Source organism: Chelmon rostratus, chromosome 17 (assembly GCF_017976325.1).
Source record: "Chelmon rostratus isolate fCheRos1 chromosome 17, fCheRos1.pri, whole genome shotgun sequence".
Lineage (NCBI taxonomy): Eukaryota > Metazoa > Chordata > Actinopteri > Chaetodontiformes > Chaetodontidae > Chelmon > Chelmon rostratus.
The window spans coordinates 3,698,475-3,719,966 of NC_055674.1; the positions used below are offsets into that span (position 1 = coordinate 3,698,475).

Genomic DNA, 21,492 nt, shown 5'->3' on the forward strand with positions numbered 1-21,492 from the left:
GAGCAGATAACCTGAAGAAGTCATGTTTTGATAACTGCTGTGACCAGCGCTGAGGTTGAATTAATGGGTGCATAAATCAAAGTGGAGTAAACCTGTGTGCTCTGTTATGACAGCTGAGAAACTCCGGGTTTTCATATTCATATACTGTATGTCACCGTTTTTCTGCCCCTTTAACTGTACCATCTCCAAGACTTCCCCTCACTACTATGACAGATAATCCCTCCCTCTCTTTCCAGCCTCATTATGAGAAAACTGTTATACTTGGCATCAGAATTAACTGCTCTGCTGCTACCAAGAGCTCGGAAGAAAAGCAGAAGTGGGTCATACGCTGGAGGAGACGGGATCAAGGGGAAGGACGCAAATACAGGCTGGGTGGGATGAATGCACAGGTAGAGAGGAAGGAGGTGAAGGCTGAGCATTAAACCAGGAGGATGAACGCTTGCCCCGAGCTTTGAAATCACCCGGATGAATACATTAGAGCAGGAGGAGACAGAATATGAAGCAAAACAGAACCACACAGAGGAAATCTCAGCTGGAGGGAGCAAACAACAACTTTCTCTGGACACTCGACTGCAGCCGTGAAGATGTGAGGATCAGAGCGTGTTCTTCTGACTGCACGCTGAGGTGGACAGAATACATACAATACTGCTAAAATGTAAACATTTCATCTAAATGGCTATTTAACAGTGGCAAAAGTATTCGTATTAGCATCAGAATATACCCCAAATACATAAAGTAAAAGCACTTATTATGCAGAAAGGTCCATTTCAGAATTATATATATATATATATATTATTGGATTATGCTTATTAATGTGTAAGCATTACTTTGATGTTACAGCTGGTAAAGGTGGAGCTAATTCTAACTATTTCATGCTGCTGGGAAGCTTCAACTATAACACCACATCCTCATTTATTAGTTGATTATATTTTGTTTGAAAAATTGCAATTTGACAGCTGTCAACCTCTGAAATGAAGAGAGAGTTAGAGAGTTAAAGTATAAAGCAGCATCAAATGTAATTACTCAAGCAGAAGACCTTCTGATACACAGTTTTATAATTTACAGTCAGGTGGAGACAATTTAAGCAGGATTTCAACAAGCAACTTCCGACTCACCAAGATTAAAAGACGTCTCCGCTGTGCAGGTTCTGGATTTGAAGAATCTGATTCTGTATGAGAGTTGAAGTGATTAGTCAATTAGTCAATAGACAGAATATTAATCAGCAACTGCTTGATGATTCATTATTGTTAGTCATTTTTCAGGCACACACGTCAAACATTTTCATTTGTGAGGATTTCACACTTCTGTCTTGTATGATAGCGCACTGATTATCTTGGACATCTTCGACAAAACAAGCAATTCAAAGAAGTTTTTATCAACAAAACCATTAGCTGATTAATCAAGAAGACAATCAGCCAATTCAATGATAGTGAAAATAAATGGTTAACTGAGGCCCTGATCTGAATACTGTGACAGTTAAATGATTCAGAGGGACACAACAATATAGAAAGATGTCATTAGATAAGGGCACATATTGGAATTAATCAATATGGTACAGCCCTCAGAAGCAGTTCAAGTAATGGAAGACGATGTCTCAACCAATCGGCTGCACGATTATATGGATGAGCAGTCAAATTAACAAGGTTGTCTTCCATCACTTGTATTTACTTTAGTACAACTGAATCATTAATAAATTCATAATTAGCTTTCTTTTTGTTCACACTCACACACGCATGCACACAGAGAGCTCAAAAACTTTTGCGTCCTCTTGCAATTAATTACTGAAAAACGAGTCAAAGACAGAAAGTACAAAAAGAATTAAGTGTCTTTAATGATATAGGCTACATTTGTACATTTCTACAGCAGACTTTCAGTAAGACTAACTGCCAATTAGAAAAAAGACAGAGAAAGTTTCACCTGTAACAACTGAAAAACTGGATGTCAAAGGCTTTGAAATTAAATACTCGATGTAAATATTTAGTTCAGTATTTTGTCCCATTAAATAATAATAAAAAACATTTAATATTTTTGAACAATTAATGTGAAATATAAATTACATTAAAGCACCATTTCAAGGATGAGGATATTAAAATAAATAATTGGCCTTTCCATATCAAGACAGTACATTTTCATGGTAGTAATGTAATGCTGTGCAGTCACACTGAACACTCCAGCCCAAAGATGTCAAATGGGTTAAACATACAATACATCATGACATGAGGGGAATGCTGGTGTGACTTCCACAATCAACAGCAAATAACTCTGCTTACAATATAAACACCTACGAACGTGTAGCTCCATCAGCAACAGCAAAATAAAAGACTTTAACTACTGTAGGTGGTGAAAAACGTATCCTACTGTTCTTGCTCTATAACAATCATTAACACCTTTAAAAAAAAAGGCCAAATAAATGACAAAAGTGAGTTACTCTGTGAGAAGATTGTCACTTTTCTTGATCTAGCTTGGTAAAATTTCTTTTAAACTTCCAATTGGGAGAAGTACCATTACAAAGATTTCACGATGTACAATTCTTCAATCCATTAAGCACAACTGGCCTAAAAAACCATATTGCAGTTTCTCCCACTCGCTCATCCACATGTGTACTCAAGGGAGCAGCTGTGAAAAGCTGCAGCTCATGTCACACATGTCTTCACCCGGCACAGCTGTCCGTAAATATATATAGTTTCAGGTTGGGAAATGGTTTTACTGTACACGGCTCATGCACAAACCTTTCATTGACGCACTAATGACCTTACAAAACTTTCACAGAGCAACAGTCATATGATCAGGTACGACAACACACCTAACTTTGATCCCTTGAGACCTGACTGCAAAACGCATGCACACACTCGCACACAGTTAGTTACACGCACAAAGTGAGAAAAGAGTTTAGTGTGAGTATAAAAACGAGGGTGGACTGTTTCAACAGGTGCTTCAAAAAGTCACAAGAACATATCAAAGACCGAGGCAAAAAGCTGCCTTTTTACAAGTACCAGCAACCGATGGTGGTGCTCCTGTCTCCACTGCCATACATGGTATAGAAAAATTCATACAGCTATGTTACAGTACAGTAAGAGGGCTTTCAAGGTTTACAGGGCCTGCAACTCCAAGTCACAAATATATTAATGCTTCGTTTTCTTTATGCATTCTTAATTTGGTATTCGCAGCAAATTGTAGTGGATATTTCATTTTTGTAAAAATCATACAGTAGTTAAAACACGCTGATGCGCCCGCTGCACATAAAACCCTGTACAAGTTATTCATACATTAACAGTTCATCAAAATAATGATTTAGAAAAATGTCAATCAGTCAGCGGGCTGTAATAACTGGTAGACTATGAATTACAGTGTTTACAAAAACATCTTGTGGCAGATGCTGTGTAATCCGCCAACATCCAAATAAATTCTGGGATCCAGTGACTCTGGCGGGTAGAAATCAATCCGAGTACTGGAGATCTAAGTCTACTGTGCCGTCTGTCACCACTAACCTCACTCTCTTGGGTTTTGTAGCGCCCATGGAGTGAGACGTAACAGGTTCATAGTGTGGTGGGCCTTGGTGGTCCCCAGGCTGGCACTGCTGCTGCACGTCCTTCCTGCAATGTTCGTCCTGACCTTTGAGCCCTGAAAACCCACCCAAGGAAAAAGACGCTGGGTTAGACAGCTGGGGTCCGCAGGGCTCCAGAACCAGCCGCCCTTGGGTGCCCGAAGGTTCCATCAGGCAGTGGTAGGTGTAGTTTGCCGAGCCCAATCCTGGGTAACCCTCAGCCCCATCCCTGAGACCCAGGGTCAGTGAATGATCTCCACTGAAGTTAAGCACATAAGGAGGACCTTGATAGCCATAAGGGAAAGAGGCTGAGGAGGCTGAGGTTGTGGACTGACTCTTGTGTGCTGGTGCTGGCGTACCAGGAGGTGTACTGTGGATCACTTGGGGGCTGTTGTGCTGAGACATGGGTGAAAGAGAGTGGCCAAAGCTAAAATCAAAGGGGTCTTGCTGAGTGTAACATGGCTGGTGCTTGTCTGAGGTCGACATAGTGGATTTATCCTGTCTTAAACTCTTGTCTTGCTGTGAGGAATAACTGTCAGACATTTTGCTGGGAGAGAAGAAGGGTCTCGGCAGCGCTGAAAGGTTTCTGTAGGTGTGGGTTTCAACACTTTCATGTTTGTCAGACGACATCTTGCTTTTAATAAAAGACTGAGGGAAAGCTGCGTTGGGTTTGTTGAAATGAAGGTTGGACCTGCTGGAGTTGGGGGAACCGAGATGGCCGACATCCTTGCCAAACCCTTGAACAGAGATGCTGCCTTTATGACTGTCTGTACTAACAACTAGTTTCTGACCCTGCTTCTCAACAGGGGCTGATTTTGCACCGACTGTTCTGGTTGTGATGACCGGGCCGCCAGCAGCCACGGTCTCTTTACAAGGTGCACTGTACAAGTTCTGACTCTGGTTCCCGCCCTGAAACTTAAGCACCCTGTGGATAACTGTAGAGGTTTTCTCGTGGAACTTGAATGGATTGTCGGGAGGATTGGGGTGTTTCACAGTGAAGAGTTGAGGAGCCAGGAATCGGTTAGACATTTGAGATGACGGGACAGATTTCGTCAAGCAGCTCTGGGACACTCCTCTGACTGTGTTTGGCTGACTACTTCCAAACGACTGGGATTTACTAGGAATGGTCATGCGATGGAAGGGGCCCTGGGTTCTCAGGTTAGACTGGCCTTTTGGTTGACTGGTGCTCGCCTTGACGTTGAAGGGGGGTTGGGTTAAAGGAACAGGAATTTGCGATGTAGCCAATGATGTTGCACCAAACAGCCGAGGCTTGCTGACGACAGACAGGGGCTGAGCTTTGAGGTCTTCTCGGGACAGTCTCATTGCTGGGTTTTTACTTACAAGCCGATCCTTGGCAGTCATGTCAGAGTTGCTAAGAGCTGAGAAACTGAAAGTGGGGTTGAGTGGGTTTCTGTCTTTGGAGGTATCCTTCCCTTCACATTCCAGAGTTACAGAGTCACTTTTGGAAGAAATTAGACCTGGAAAAAACTGCAGATCCTCACTGGTGAAGTTATTTCCTGGACTGGGAGGGCCGAGGTATGGCGTTTCAGTCGTCCATGTATCAGAGGGGCTGTGAGAGAGCGGACTGCTGAAAGGATCTGTGGGTGGATCCAGCGAACACAGATCTGACGGGGACGATGGAAGTATGTTCTGTGGCTGATAATACCCCTCGAAGTTGAGACACTGAAAGTCCAGAATATCGTCACAGCAGTTTGTGAAGCTGGAATCACCGGAGAGCATGTTATCTGCGGTTGTGAACGGGGGAGACTGGGACGGCGGCTGGATGACAGAATTAGAAGCCCCGGAACAGGCTGGTGGCTTTTCCAAAGTCTGAGATGAACACAAGCCCTCAGAGAGCTTCGAGAGACTGTTGTCAATTTGTTGGAGTGTGTGACTAAGACAAGTGGTGGGTGTTTCCACAGGCCCACACTTGCGTGCTCTCTCCATTTTGTGCCTCTGTTTCCTTCCTCCGCTGTTCATCTCTGGCCTTTCAGTGACTGTATCTGCAGCCAAGGATATAACTTCAGCTTTATTGTCATTAAGAGGGGAAGAGAGAGACAGCGGCGACAGAGATAAGGAAAATGGCGGCGGTTCTGTTTTGAGAAGGGCCGAGTTGCTGTTCGGTCTCTGCAAAGACGAAGACTCTTCCTTGAACTTGCTAAAATCAAGACAGCCTTTCTTTTGTTTCCCTAAAATGTGACCCTTCATCTCTTTCTTAACAATGGGCTCTACTTTAAGTTCAGTCTGCCTGAGCTCCTCTTTGCTGTCTACCTCCCAAATGTCCTCCGTCTTTCTGCGTAGTTTAATTACTGGTAACAGAAGACCATTTACATCCAATTCAGGCTCCAGCTTCTGCTGTGGCCCACTTTCAAACAAGCAGCAATTCTTTACAAAACGATCCTCAATTTTTGTTTCTCGCCCCACAACAACGCTACTGTCATTTTTACAACTCTCGATTTTTTCTGGCGGCAGCTTGACTTCATCTACGAGTTCTCCAACGAGCTTCTCTTTAATTTCTACTTTGTGTGTTGCGGTACTGGTTCCGGATACACTTTCAAGGCCTTTGCCTGATTTTCCATCTGAGGACACGTTCACAGTTCGCCTTTCACAAAGCCTCTCACCTCTCTTTTTCAAACGATGCAGTCTGTTCTTTGACCTCTTACTAGCGTGCACATGAGCCTGAGCTGCCTCCATCTCCATGTTTAAAACCGATACAGAGTCCATGATGGCTTTGAAAGGATCGCATGTCACCAACTCGTCTCCCTTTTCTATTTTCAACGCCACATTTTCAAGTCCTTCTCTCTGCATCTCCCATACTCTCCCTCTCTTTCTCTTAAAACGAATCTTAAAATTGAGGCCCGGCTTCGTGTCCTCCAAAAAACTTTGCTGGATTAACGTTTCCACCCTATCTTCCTTTTGACTTTTATTTGAAATTGCACTTTTACCACATTCCTCTTGGAGTTTAGCGGGATCCTCTGCTTGTTTGTCCTCAGCGAGCTTATTATTCTCTAATATCTGAGTCTTGTCAATGTCATCCTCGTGCTGCCTCTCTAATTTACACTTTCGAACTTTCCTCAATAAATGGCCGCGCTGAACTTCATTAGCTCTGGAGCGAAGCACTCGGTTAAAGGTTGTGATCCTTTTGGGCATTAACCTCTGGACTTCTGTTCTCCTCAATCTGCTTTTACCATCTCTTTTCACTGTGCTACTCTCCTCTGAACGCGTGGTCAGGTCCTGCCTCAGCTCTGCCGATGGAGTTACCTCAGTGGCTTCTTTAGACGTTTGATCTGAAGCAGAATTCAAGCCTTGCTCGGAGTCTACTTCCACAGAACTGCGAAATGTACGTTTCTTCAGAGGTATGTTGGACTGCGTGTGTGCCTGTGGATTGGTGTCTGGATGCAGACCACCCGTGGCTTTTGCTGAAATTAGTGAGTTGTGAGGTAGTGGGTTGAGGCAGGTAGCCGGTGGGTTATTATGTCTCTGTGGCGACTGAGGCTGCAAACTTTCCTCACTCGACTGAGTCTTCACTGTCGCTGGAACCTCTTTGTTCGACTGTCCCTTAGTGCTTTGCTTACTTTCTGCTTTTGTTTTCGCTGATCTAGGCCTCATCTTTCGTTGTCTCATAATCCTCGTCTGCACTGAACCGTGGTACCTGTCTCCGTTTATTTCAGTCTGTTCACCTTCCTCCTTGGCACTCTTCATTTCTTTAGAGACCAACATAGAAAACCCTCTTCTGACTATATCTCCGTGTAATCTCGTATCTATTAAGGGTTTATCTTTTCTTAAGATATCAGATAGCAGAACCTTTGCCTGCTTTATGACAATATCTTCTTCATGCCTACTTGCTGGATGCTTATTCATACTCCTTGTCATATGTTCCGATGTTTTAACAACTCCCTTGACTTTATGTCTAATACACCTGTTATTTTGCCCTCTAGGTTTTTCACTGGGTACTATTTTACATTCAGACTCCTTCACTTCTTCCGTAACTGTAGATGCAGCATTTCGCTCTTTTTTCTGCTCTTGAATTTTGCCTTTTTCAACATCCTGCTGCTCCTTCTGGATATCAGCAGTTTCTTCTGACACGGTTTGTATTTCGATAACCTTGTCATTCTCCCCTTTCTCGCTGTGGGATGAATCGCCTACAGATTCACCTGCGTGTCGCTTCCTTACGTTTACTTTATTGATGGCCTTGAAAAACATTTCCCTCACCCCTCTGTTACCTTCAGCTGTGCGGATCTCTGAACTTCCACCCTGCCTTTGTTGAGCTCTGGACGCTCTTCTCTCTGGCTGTACTGTCAGAACTGCTGGTCTCAGACTCTGCCTGCTCCTTCCTCGTACCACCGCACTTCCTTTCCCATCTTCAAATGTCTTTTCTGTTCCTACACTTTGTGGCACTGATAACCTTGTTAGGTTGACTCTAAGATATTGCTTCAACGATATCAATGGATTGTCCCCGGCTTTCTTCGACGTATCTGTGACACTCTGACGAACTTCTAACATCGATGAAGCTCTGACAGTCCTGCGCTCTGTCGGCTCAGCAGCTGGATTTTGAGCCGCGTCTTTGACACGTGACTCAATGCTGCTTTGGCTCTGTTTTTCGATCTTTTCGTGATTTATTGCAGTGCATGTTTTGTCATTTTTGACAGGGTGACGAATAGTTGCATTGTTGGCTGTGTTACTGGAATCTGTTTGATGTGTGAGCGTTGTGTCGTCCATGTTTCTTGCTCTCGAAGAGGTCTTCTTGTGAACTGCCCGCCTATCCAACACTCTAACAGACTTTCCATTAAGGCCTGCGCTACTGACTGGAGGTCTATTTTTCTGATGAACAGACATGGAGGAATTTAGAGCGAAAGGCTTCAGGTTTACCTCACTGTTGTTATTTTCTTCACCAGCTGAATTCAGTTCAATCAGCCTGTTATCGCCTGGCTTCACTTCCTCCAGTTGTTGAAGCAAGGCCCTTTCTTTGCTTTTTGGATTCTTACAGTTGAGTAAGAAATCCACAGAGTGGCGCCGTACTCTGATTGTAAAGTCCCTCAGAGTAACCTGGGACAAGGGCGGAGCTGTCCGACGCTGTTTTACCGTGGAGGATTTCAATGGGTGCTTTCCTGATCGTCTGTGCTTCTCTCGTCTCCACTTCTTTGTTTGACTAAATTTTCTGTTCTTCAAGGCATTTCTCCTCATCTGCTGGGTAAAGGAATTCCTTGAGGGGATGGCTACGAATGAAAGACAACAACAAAGAAACAGTTGAAGTCCAAGCTGCTGCATGTAAAACACCTCTTTTGTAACAGCATATTCATTCAACGTGAGCATCGCGTGAAAATCATGCATTGCTTTAATTAGGTTATTCAAACAATGAAAGCCCTGAAATTCTATTGAATTATCAAAAAATGAAAACTATAACGCACTAATAACACCAATGTGATTCAAGGGACCAATTCATCAAAATGCTTTCATCAAGTTTTTATCTATTCAGCAATTTACTGCACAGCAGATGCCAAGATTGCCTCTGGTGCTGATAATGCATGTGACGCTCAGGAAGGTGTCCAGGGCGTGCAAAGATGACGCCGACTGTGGAATATTTACAGCTGGTTTTAGCACATTTTCTCTTCACCACGAAGCAACCAATCATGTCTACTGGGCCAAAACACATCACAGCAACAGTGGGACATGTTACAAGTGGTATGATTATATCATATCTGCTTATTTTTTGGGGTTAAAAACTGCAAAACAAATGTTGCTTCCTGCATCTGTAAATAAAATGACAAACAACAACAGGAACAGCTCATGCTTAAAAAGATCTACACAACCCGCCTCTGAATGAATTACTGCTTCTATGAGATGGAGGGGCGGCGTGCCATGTAATCCAAACTATATCACTTATAGTAATGTAGGTGATTACATACATGCTGCATACTTGAGTAAAACATGAAGATAATCAAATCTAATGACGAGTTTCAGTCTATTTGTGTGTGGAGTCAGTTGTTAATGGTCATGATGTTGCCTGTCAAATTATTTTATAGCCTACATGGCCAATCCTTTTTTTTAAACTATGGTTACACATACACATGCAACTTATTGTGCTGACATTTGTATTGTCTTAACCAAATCTAAAGAAAACATGACGAAAGTGCTTCAATATTAGACACCAATCAAATCAGCTATTTCAGTGAACATGTTTGCAGATTCCATGTTATATTGAATCGTTAGAGCATGAAGATGCAAAACAATCTATTTTTTAAAACAGGCACAAATGAACCTGCAGATCATATTTCAGGCCCTGGAGGACATTTACAATCATCAGAGTGTGACAACCCTGTTCATCAACAGCTTACTGACTAGTTTCAGTCTCACACAGCACAGAGATGTCTGGTCGACTTGACTGGTGGAAATGATTTTTCAGCAGCAGATGATTTCAAAGCCGTAAAAAGGTTACTTGATGATTTTCAACCTGAGTTCTATCATGTTTGACACATAAAACACCCTGTGTCTTTCTGCAATAACACCATCACAGCACTGCAATTTTAGCATGTGAAAACACTGAGTCACAACACTATTAAAGCTGCCCCATAATTGTTTGCATGCAGCATCCACTGAAATCAGCCAGGTGACATTTTTGGAAACAAAAACAACAAATTGAAAAACAATTCCTAAATCCATTTAGCAACTCTGAGATTAGATCGTGTGTTGTGTGTCCCACAATGTGTGTGTGAGGAAACACATACAAACGGCAAACTGAACAAGTATTCCGTTGTCTTAATTCTGATTCACAGTAGGTTTAAAACCACAATTCCAGCAACGTTGTACTCATTTGGAGCTGCGTGGACCTTAATGAAGGAGCAGCGCTGGTTTTCCTTCAGGCTTTCAATTTGATGGTGCATTTAACAACTACTGGAGTGATGAGTAGACTGTCGAGCTTTTCGAATTACAAGCTGTTATTCTTGACATTACTGCAGCATAATTGCACTGTACAGCTAATATCCCTGCTTGTTGGTTTTGAGCCAGTTCTGTGGTGCTGAGAGGGATTTTAGGAAGTCAACAATTTTCTGTCTAAATTAGCTGACTGCCAGTATGTATTTTATAACTCTCATACTAACAGTACTTAGGAACTTTGCCATCGCTGTGCAAGGAATTACTTTGTGTAATTACCAAGGACTGATTTCAGAAAGATCATTTTAGAGAAAATCCAAAAGAGGTTACCTTTAAAGATACCTGAGTGTATTCCTGGTATTATCGGCCTTGCAGGAAAGTGACCCTTTTCTCTGTGATGACGAAGATATCGCTCTCTCAGTCGGTACTTTTGGCCCAAAGGGTCCTTTGTTTCTTCACATTCAGGCTGCTTCCCTCTGTGTTTGAAGTGACCCTCTCCGTTCCTAAAAAACAGTTAAAATTGTTCAAAAAAAAAAAAAGAAATTTAAGTCGAAACATCTACTAGTTTTTTCTTATCTGATCAACAAAATTTTCAATTCTGAGAAAAAAAACTGGGTATAATAAAGACAATGTCTAGTGACATGATGTACACACCTCTCACAGGTGCAGCATTCACACATTTCATTGCCTTCTCCAAAAAAGCTGGCACCATAGTAACATGTGATCTCCTCCCCTGGTGAGATGGGTCGAATCACCTCAACACAAGCGATATTCTTCTCACCAGGGACGAACTGGGCGGGTGGGAGAAGGGAAAGGGGAAAAAAACAGCAAAAGACAAAGACAAAGGTTGGTTGGCCCATGGGAAACGTTAACACAGTGCAGGAAACACAGCAGTGTGATTCTTTATCTAAGATGAAACCTTCAACATCTAAATGTCACAGACAAGACTTACTGGATTATGAAAATAAGACGTATGCATTTGCCAGAGTGATGCATTAATAAAACGTCAATCATTTCAGTTTGTCAGATAGTGCACTTGATAAATAAATGTTTATTACCTTGCAGTTTGGTTTGCAGTCTTCAATCCAGAAAGCCAAATGAAGAGAGAAAAACACAGAAAGACAGACAGAGAAAGAAGATTTCAAGTTATTAATTCAATCAGCAATGAATAAAGGGCTCAACATTTTGTTGATCAGCTGGCTTGTGCTGAATTCATTTTGCAAAGGCTCAAAGGCTAAGCTGATTAACTCTCAAACACTATTAAAAGATCTTGTCAGAAACTGCCCTCTGCATGGACGGAAGAATTAACTAAAATTTCATTGGACCTTTTGTACACTTTACAATTCAGTTCATAGCATGGGCTGACACATGGTCTGTGAGGAGCTCGGGCTTGTGCTTATCTGATGTAACGACTTCTACAACTGACAAAATATTCATGTGATGAAATTACGAAAGAAATAGAAAAAAAATCATGACTCACTGGAAGAGGCCTGTAACTAACAATTATTCTCATTGTCAATGAATCTGCTGATTTTTGTTTTGCGTTTAACTGATTCACAATTTGTTCGATAAAATATTAGTAAACAGAGAAAAATGCTCATCACAACTGCCCACAGTCCAACCTGACTAACACAAACTAATGTTTTATTCAGCCAACAGTGCAAAACCCAAAAACATTCATCTTATTATCATACAAGAACATGAAAACTAGTAAATATTCACATTTCAAAAGACAGAACGAAGTTTTGGTTAAAACGACTGATCAGACAAATTTTCTGTCAGTCAACTTATTGATTAATCAACTATTCCTTTCAGCTTTACACAGGGGAGTTTTTGATTTGTGTCTATATTTATGATTCAGATGCAGTCAGATGCAGACCACTTTTTATCAGTTTTACCAGTTCAATTAGTTCATAGTAAATCTGTTTTAGGCGTAAAATTCACAACGCACTCGTTTATCCACATATGTGCAGTAGAATTTTTCAAACTAGTGCAGAGGAGTCTCAAACACGTGACGATGCGTTACTCTTGTCACGTAAAGATGTTTCATGACACATTTGAATTATTTTAGGAACATAGTTACCTTCCTGGAATTTTCACCTATTTTATTAGAATTAGAATTTAAAAGTTTTATTCACACTTTGTCTCAGTTTGAAAGACAAAATAATTTGTTGAGATTTTTAAAATAAATTCCTAAATAAAGTGCTTTATTTCTGTAAAATAATGCTTGCGAAACAGGCAGACATCACACTCATGGAGAATAATAAGAGAGAAATACCTTGAGAAGATGGAGTACTTAGTTTTGTGTCTGGATTCTGATCAAAGCTACAGGTGATCATAAGGATTTGCTGTATGTAGTGGGAACAGCGACATAATCCAGATACCAAACACTTGTTCTAGGATCGACTCAAAGTCATTTTTCACCAACAAAAAAAAAGATTCTGCCTTTTTCAGTGTCACACATGGTTTAATTGAAACTACAGGCTTCTTTCAGTATGAATATCAGTATCCAAACACTAGAAACCAAATGATTAAGACGTAATTGTGATAGCGGTTTCCAATCTTTTGTTTTGAGTGTTGGGATTTGGATTATCTTTTGTTGACATTTGGATCACAGACTGCACCTTAAAAGATTTACTCCTGGCAGGTGAAGTTTTCCTGCTGACAAAACTCACAGGCGGGCACTCCCATCAGCTGTGAAAGTTCTGAATTGGTACATCTGTGTGTGTGTACTTGGAAAGAATGAGTCATGAATACAAACAAACTCACCATGGTTAATGAAAGCTGCAGGCCCGAGCCAGAGCTGAGCGCAGCGTTTGCGTGTGGAATACATCACACTGAAGTCATTGACTCCTGCCCTCAGCACAGCGCTGTCAGCGGGGCTCAGCTCTGCTATGCAGCCCAGCAGGACCTCCACCCGCTCTCCTGCAAACCTGAGAAGAAACAATCAAGTGTCACGTAAAGTATCTATAACAAAACACCCCACAGTCCACAACACGCAGCACTTGTAGTTCAGCCGCCTTGACAACGTTAAGAGTGTGAGTGATTACCAGTGCCTCGTTGAGGTTATCTTTGCTCCGTTGGTCTCTGAGGAGTATCTGTCACACGACTCTATCTTGACACCGCTATCCAACAGGAAGGCACTGAGGTAGCGATACACCTGCAGACATCACAGAAGGTTTGGATTGTGTTCTCATGTCCGACAAATTTAAGAATCAATTGTTTGTTTCTGTGAACATGATACAGATAATAAAAGCGGGAGTCTTCCAAGCACAAATGTCATAAAAGTATAATGTATTTAGTCAAGTTTTATATTTATATAGATTTGTAAGCTTAAACATCAACCTACATGTTGCCTCAGCAGCTCCTGACGATGGCTTCCCAACGCGTTAAAGTAGTCACCAGCCAGTTCGCCCACTGTCAGCGCCTCGAACGTAGCGTTGAAGTCGTGCGTACGCTGAAACCGCAACAGGGTCTCTTTGAGATTACCCCAACGGCGGATCTCCGGAGGTGGACTAAAGCAGAAAGGCAGATAACGAAACATAAGAAGAGCAGAAATAGTGGCAGGACAAAGCCTAAACACAGTCTGTGAGAGTCTACGACGTGTCTGTGTAAAGTGCTATTTTTAACCTGGAACCTTAGATACAGATTTCAGGAGACTGCATCACCATGAATGCTTTAAATCATCAAAGCATTTTTGTGTGCAGGCTTGTTAGTTACCACGTCTTGGCGTGATCAAAGCAAGACACAAAATTAAAAAGAAATAAATAATAAAATTTCTTAGTGTTGCTTATTTGACATTTCTATTACTTGATGTGCTGTGAGAACATAATATCACAAAAAGGCCAAAATCAGTCACAAGCTAAACTAAAAAACTGAGAAGGGCTAAGTGATCACAATTATGCTGTTAAAGATTTAAATAATGCTAATTATTTGTGCGTCTTTCCCGGTAACATTTTTTAACTGTATGTTAAACATTCTAATTTGAAAGAAAGCTTGCAAAACTTGAAAATAAAAACTTCTCTAAATGAACAATTCTTTTTAAGAAAAAATTATGATTGTGATTATTTTATCATCAAATTGTAAATTCTTCCCTCCACAGAAAATCAAGGTGCATCACACCTGCAGGTGGCCTGCAGCCACAATGCATTGGGAGCAGAAAGCATCAATCACAGCTCGACCAAAACATATTACAGTATTATTACAGTAGGAGTACTCCAACTGTCTTCAACACTCCTACTTTGATTATAAATGTAATTGACGGTGTGCAGGAACTGTGTTGAAATGCAGGGCTGTCATGTAGATACAGGACAGATACTGGACAGTACACAACTTATCAACAATGTATCGTTTTCCTAATTAAGAAAGATTTACCTGTCTATGTCTACCTGTGTGTTATAACACACCTTAAGGACAGGTGAGGATGTCGTGGCATGCACATACATGTCTCAGTAAACATACAAATATGCAGAACAGAAAATGCAAGATTAATACAGTACTTTTGGGGAAAGACAAAAGAAGTAATTAGTAAACAATTGCTTAAATCGTGATGTGAAAGGGTGTTAATTAGGCTCCAGGATTGTGATGTTGCTTGAATGACAGCTTACCTGATGTTCATTTTGTGTGTGCTGAAGCCCAGCAGAGGGTCCAGCACCAAACCGGTGGCCAGGTCATCGGTCTCACACAGCTCCTTCACACTCATTCTAGTGCATCCGTCCATTGCCTCCCACCATCAGCATGCTGCAATCACAGGGTCAAAATAACGTCATGACAACAACAACAACAACAAACCACAATCATCATGAGTTGTGCATTCCATCTGATCCAGTCTGCATAACATTAGCATAACAGTTACTTGCTCACTTGCTAAAGTTAGCTCACAACCCCGTCATGCAACCCGGTGTTTATCTGCACTCTGTATCCTGTGTTCACGATAACAAGTAAATGACAACAGTACGTGCAAGATAGGAATGGGACTGGGTTCCCGTTAGCTTCCAAAGCACATTAGCTTAGCACGTCAGCTCGCTGGGGAAACATGCTCTGTTGTCAGCTGAGGAGTGAGGAAGCTAACATTATGATAGCACTAGCGGCCTGCGGCTAGCGCAACATGACTGCATCGCATCGTTGATGAAATCCAGGTCCTGAGAGGCGACGGGTGCAACAACATGCTCCCACAGTGATGCATTCTGACAATGTGGTGTCCGAAAACCTACCTGGGAGTCGTTTGTAGTCAACGAAAGTATCGTCAGATAGACAATTTATCGCAAGCTGCTCGCTTGCTTTGGCTCCCGTTCGCCTGGCAGGGAAAGTTAGCCTAGCAACATAACCAGCTAGCTTTCCGCCGTCTTGCTGGGCAGCCCGGCAGCGTACGAAAATGGAGTCTTCTCGTCACTCCTGGAATTTGTTGGATTGTTGACGACTGCAGATCCCAGGCTGAATTACAGTAGCAGAAATGCACCACACGCGACGACAAATTAGCTTATACATGTATATGTTATGTAGTTAGCTAACTAGCTTTGCACAACGCTCATCTAGTAGCAAAAGTTGATGGGCAACGTCCAGTGCAACCGAACTACTGATGACCACGCCCACGCGTCGCGTTATTCGCTGAGGCCAAGGTCAATTTTACAACTCAAACCCAGTACAATTTTCCAAGATCTGTGATTGGTCAAATTTTTTATGGGTGGGGCCATTACTTACGTTTACTATGTTGATGCTGGAAAGCATCTCTCAAAATCACTCACACGAACTGATCTCCAGTATAGCCTCCTGTGACCCTGCAGTTCATATTTGTGCTGTGTGGGAGACATGACAATGAGGCCTGTATTTCAACAGGCATGCATGCGGTCTATTTGAGTCCCGATGAACTGTAAAAAGCACATTCAAAGCTCTCTAGTGATGCAACAAACGTGGGGGTGTGGCCAACAAAGCCCCTCTTCTGTCTTTTCAAAATGGCAGGAATTGCAGCAAATAAAATTTATGGCATTGGGGGGATAAATGATTACATTTATGAAGATTTAATGTTTCTGTTCTTCATAAGAATATTGTTTGTTTTTCCCCCCTATGAGAGTCTTAGCTATATTATATAGAGATATAGAAGTGTATGTTAATTTAAGTACTAAGTATTTTTAAATACACATTTGAACCCATATCCTTTGTTAGGGACAGTGCTTCTTCTCATTCTCTGAGAAACAGAGCACTGAGTGAGGCAGAACAGATGTTGACCTGTGTGACTGCATGATGAGCATATATCCAATGTCAAAGCCACATTAAGAAGTGGACCATCCATACCATCCTGTATTTCTATCATGTGAGTCCAGTCCAGGTCAGACCACCAGGCCTCTGTGGGGGACCTGCAAGGAAAGACTGCAGTACTTTTTTGGAAAAGATTGACTCAATGTCCACATCAAAGGACATTTTATTAAAAATAATTTAATATGTTTCTTGCATCCAAACCACCGAACGTATATAATATTTCAACCTTTTCTTGGCAGTGATGCTGTCAGTGGGAGCAATAACATAACATGGCTGCTACTGTTAACCACACATGTTGAGAACCAATACTGCAAAACAGATGTCTAAGGATGGGCTTGTTAAGAACAGTTATTATTTGAATACATTTTTATTGAGTGAGTAACAGTATATCTTGGGTTAGTGTTTAAGAGAGAGAGACAATTTAATTTTGAATGGACAATTTATTACCAATTGCAGACTTAATTAAGTGTTAAGCAATGAGCTTGTATAATAAGGCAATTTCAGTGAGGAATGCACAATGCTTAGCTGAAATCATATTGTGGTCCAAGTTAAAGGCACTACTTTGGTCATAGAAATTTGAAATAAATGGAAGGCTTTGAGTCAGAGATAGAAAATCATCATTTTATGTGTTCTGCAACTTATCACAGTTCAAAATACAAGCCTGTTTTAGATTTACTGCTGTGGTTGCAGAGCCCTATAAACCTTTAAAACACCAAAAACATTTATAAAAGATTGAGTTATTGTCAGTGTCAGGATATCTATTAAATGGCCCATCAATCTATTTGAAAGTAATCAAATGTCTCAATCCTCTGGTCTGAGTTTTGGACTTTGTTTGCATGTGGGTTACTGAGATAGGGCTTTAAAGGTTCAACGTTAATTTAGACTAGAATAGACTAGTTTTGCAAATGTTTTTTAAGATGCAGAAACTAATACATCCATGTTCATTAATTTAAGAACTAATCTGTTCAAATAGCCCTGCATTAAAGGGAAATGTTATTCTGCCAAGAGCAGAGTTGAAAACTGGGATTTTGCCAACAACCTCAGTGTTGAAACTTCTTGGAAATCCTCTTGAAAAAAAAAAAGACTTGTGCTCTTGCATGTTTTTAAGGGCGTGAAAGCATTTAAGCTCCCACAGACAACAATCTCCAAGGACTTGAAGTCAAAAGCAATCATCACTCTGTCATCACAAACGCTCTGCTGAGATATTTCATGTGGCCGAATAAATTCACTCTCACAGATTGTGATCCAGTATTACCCAGTTATCACTGAGCCTACCCTCCGCCTCCTTAGTGCATGAAGGCAATCAGATGCATCCGTCAACGCTCATACTTAAGTGTCATTCATAAATCAACAGGTGGTGACTGAAGGCTGCGCCACCTTAAATCTGCGGTTCGATGTTTTTATGCATCTTTATGCAAACTACTGACTTAACTTCCCTTCAGTATCTCCTCTTTTCTATTTTTTACTTTATTTCTTTACTACCTCAATTTGCAATTTTCAAACTCTGTCATATTAGCACATTAAACAGGGTCAGGATTTTGCTTTGGAAGCATGAAATGAAATTGATTTTCAGTTCATTTCAGCCATAAAGCAGCAGCCTGCGGTCCAGTTTAACGCAGCTGTTTGGGCTCAGTGCCGCTCACATGTCCTCACTGCGCTCCCAGCACGCTTCGCCCTTTTTAATAGCAGCAAGCGACAGAAGAGCGAAAAAGACGCGCAAAGAGGAAACGATCGAGAGTGCAGAGAGAGACTGTGCAGCCCGACCACAAGCCCCGGGTTAAAAACAGAGGAGGAAGGAAGAGGCTGGCAGCAGGGTTGGAGGAAGACTGTGCTGTGCAGGACTTTCTCACACTGAACATGATCACCTGACAGGCTCTTTTTGATTTGGTAAAGAGTGTTTGTGCCGCCTGAGCCAGATGAAATCCGATAAATAAATAAGCAAATACACGCGGAAAAATCGGCCGTCCATGCTACTGACTGAAGGCCGAGTATGACGGACAGCAGAGGCAGCCTCCGCAGCGTAAAGGCAGAAAGAAATCAGGCTGGAGGCAGGAAAGACGTGCAAAAATGACAGCAGCACAGTACCATGACTCTCCTCTAGCACATGTTGGATTTCATATTTCTCACTGCAGTCAGAAACAGTTGGAAAGAAAGCGCAGACACAAATATACAAATTCTATGTTTTATTTCTACCTTGTAACAGAGACAATTTGTGATTGATTTGAAAACAAATGAAATAAAAAATACATTTAATTTCTGTTGCGTCGTTTTCTTAATTGTAATAATCTAATAATTTCATATCTACCCAGCGACAGTGCATGGTGCAAAACATCCCTGATTGATTAAAAAATCCTACACTAATAAGCTTGCGGTATCTAGCGTTAAGTTTGTCTGTAAAAACAATGTGAACAAAAAGGTAATTAAAGAGTAGATTCTTAGAGGTAATAACGACAGTAAATAGAGTGACGATTAGAAAATGTTAGAAGCAGAGGTTTGTACAGCTGTGAAAATGGGAATGAAAGTGGCGTTTACTGGACCATTTCTGCATGTTTCAACACTATATTATCTCTTACAGGAGCCACTCATTTATGTTGCATCGTTGAAGACACTTTCTCCACAACAGCACAGCTCTCAAGCCTCGTGTTAACGTTTTTTATGCAGACTCGAAAGCGATACGTTTCTGTACATTTTCAGATCTCTCATACATCATATCCGCTTTTTTTCCCCACAGAAGGCAGGTGTGTATCATTTACAACTCAAAAGAAATGACCTTCAAAGCACCAGATCACTCTGAACATTGTTCTCACCGGCTCAACTCATTTCAGTGAAGCCACCTTAAAACGGGAACGGAATGATGGCGTCTGTGGGTGTTTTTTTTCTTCTTAGCATTTGAATATAAATATGATTTCCTCATACTGTTTATTTTCATTAAATTTTCACTTCCTGAGTTGATGTGGATTGAACATGAGCACGCAGCGAGTTTTCACTTGCCCTCTGCAACACATTATCAGATGCAGTTGTGAGTTGTAGTTTAAAACCAAAAGAAAAAAGAAACAAACAAACGTTGATTTTCTGAGGTACTGAGTTGGAAACCTCTTGCTGAGAAAGTGGAGGGAAAAGGCGGGGCAGGATGACGGCTGACTTCCAGTTTCTCCACCCTCTGCTGGGATACACGCGAACGCACCACCCGCAACTTGGACCAAACGTGTCCGTGCTCGGACAGAGGGCTGAAGACTGAGGCCAGACAGCAACCAGACACCACGATTATGTAATGCAGGGCAAAGTTTGTGTTGGGATTATTAGAAACGGGCAGTGAGACACCCTGAAACACTTTAAGAAATAGTTGTTCACCAGTTGCGACAGCCTGCGCTGGGCTGCTCTCACTGGGGACACCCTGTTTGCCAGCTGGACTGCACGCACAGCAGGAGGAATGCAAAATGGCCCATTTGTGACATAAAGTAATGATAGAGATAGCTCCTTTAAAAAAAAAAAAAAAAAAAAAAAAAAAAAAAAAAAAGCCAGTATGAACAATCAAAAAGTCTCTTTGAATCTGAATGAAGTCATGGTGACTGAGGGTCGCAGCTGTCACTGGATCCACTTTGATCATTTCTGGTACTGTGAAAACTGTCTGCAGCTCTTTATGCTTATTTCAACAGCAGGCTGATGAAAGAGAAGCAGAACATACTTACAGCAACTGAGAATGACTGCTGTCACAAGCAATGCAAGCACTTCCATATTCTTGCTCATTTACATAGCATAATCTAAGAAGCGTACAAAATTACTTACTAATTGCTATACACCTGGGAATTACCTGATGTTGCAACCAAAACCTTAAGCTAGATTCATTGGGAATTTGCTGTACATGATTATCTTGAGTATGTTTCTCTTACAGTAAAATGATTTTGTGCTCAGATTTCCCATCAAGCTCAAACGCCTCTCTGCGACTATGTCATAAATTGGTCTATTACTTATTTCTATCCAAATGCCAGTCTTTTGCATGTTACACTCATTTGGTGTGGGTTTAAATTAAAACAAACCCACTCTTTGTTTTAAATCATGGACTCAACTGAAGTAGTCTTGACTTCAAACTGGAAAGGTCAGAGCAATGACTCACCACCTCATCTCCCTCTGATCACAGCAAAATGTAGAAAACCTCAAAGCCACTTTCTCCTCAGTTTGCATCTCGAGTATGCTGCGTTAAATTCAGTGCAAGATTAAACGCCACATAAACAGTGCTGGACTTCTGGAACATGCCGACTGCACATGGCGACACTGTATTGTGTGTGAGGATTCCTGTTCCTAAACTTCATTAACAAATCCAACAATCACTAGATAAAAATCAAACATTTTGCATTGAAGAGATCAATAATCAAATATCTGTTTTATGTGATAAAAAGAGGCAACATCTGTTCTGAGACCAGCTCTGGGCTGTCCTCTCCTGCAGTCCATGAATTTCCACTAAACAATCTTTGGATAAATCGCACTGATGCAACATGTGAACATGTTTTAACAAACTGTACACTGGACTAAAATGACACTTTCCAGCTTCCACACTTCTGTGAGTCTCATTCAAAAGACATCTGGTCTAGCTGCTGTATTGTTCCAAAGTATTGCACTCAAAGACGAGCACAGACGCTCTGCATGGAAGGTTGCTGACAAACAAAGCAATGGCAAACACAAAGTGATCAGCATGATGGCAGAATTCAAATAAATGGTTATTTTTATTCATCTTTAACTTTCAGTGAACTAAAAACAAAAACAGGAAAAAAAACAAACCTCATAGGTTTCATGTATCTACAAAAAGAAAAAAGAAAGGAAAAAAC

General features: G+C 41.3%; 1 protein-coding gene across 2 annotated transcripts; it reads right to left on the reverse strand.

The window, feature by feature from the left end:
* Positions 1–1,832: 1,832 nt before the first annotated feature.
* Positions 1,833–15,964, reverse strand: kmt5c (lysine methyltransferase 5C). 2 transcript variants are annotated; one of them, XM_041957714.1, is made up of 9 exons: positions 15,628–15,964; positions 15,022–15,154; positions 13,764–13,929; positions 13,465–13,574; positions 13,184–13,347; positions 11,473–11,492; positions 11,069–11,205; positions 10,757–10,917; positions 1,833–8,760 (listed from the first exon to the last, which is right to left on the reverse strand). In XM_041957714.1, exons 2-9 carry the CDS (start codon positions 15,132–15,134, stop codon positions 3,437–3,439), a joined length of 6,195 nt encoding a protein of 2,064 aa, XP_041813648.1. In that variant the 5' UTR covers positions 15,135–15,154; positions 15,628–15,964; the 3' UTR covers positions 1,833–3,436. The 2 variants fall into 2 exon arrangements, with proteins under 2 accessions (XP_041813648.1, XP_041813647.1); XM_041957713.1 differs by having other exon boundaries at positions 10,745–10,917.
* Between the last annotated feature and the right edge of the window lie 5,528 nt (positions 15,965–21,492).

Excerpts from the sequence above, each read along its gene's own strand:
- kmt5c (XM_041957713.1), bottom strand. The coding sequence starts at position 15,134 with ATGGACGGATGCACTAGAATGAGTGTGAAGGAGCTGTGTGAGACCGAT. Across the intron at positions 13,575-13,763 it reads AGGAGCTGCTGAGGCAACAT|GTGTATCGCTACCTCAGTGC; the intron begins GTAGGTTGATGT and ends TGATGTCTGCAG. Across the intron at positions 8,761-10,744 it reads ACACTCAGGTATCTTTAAAG|CCATCCCCTCAAGGAATTCC; the intron begins GTAACCTCTTTT and ends TTTCATTCGTAG.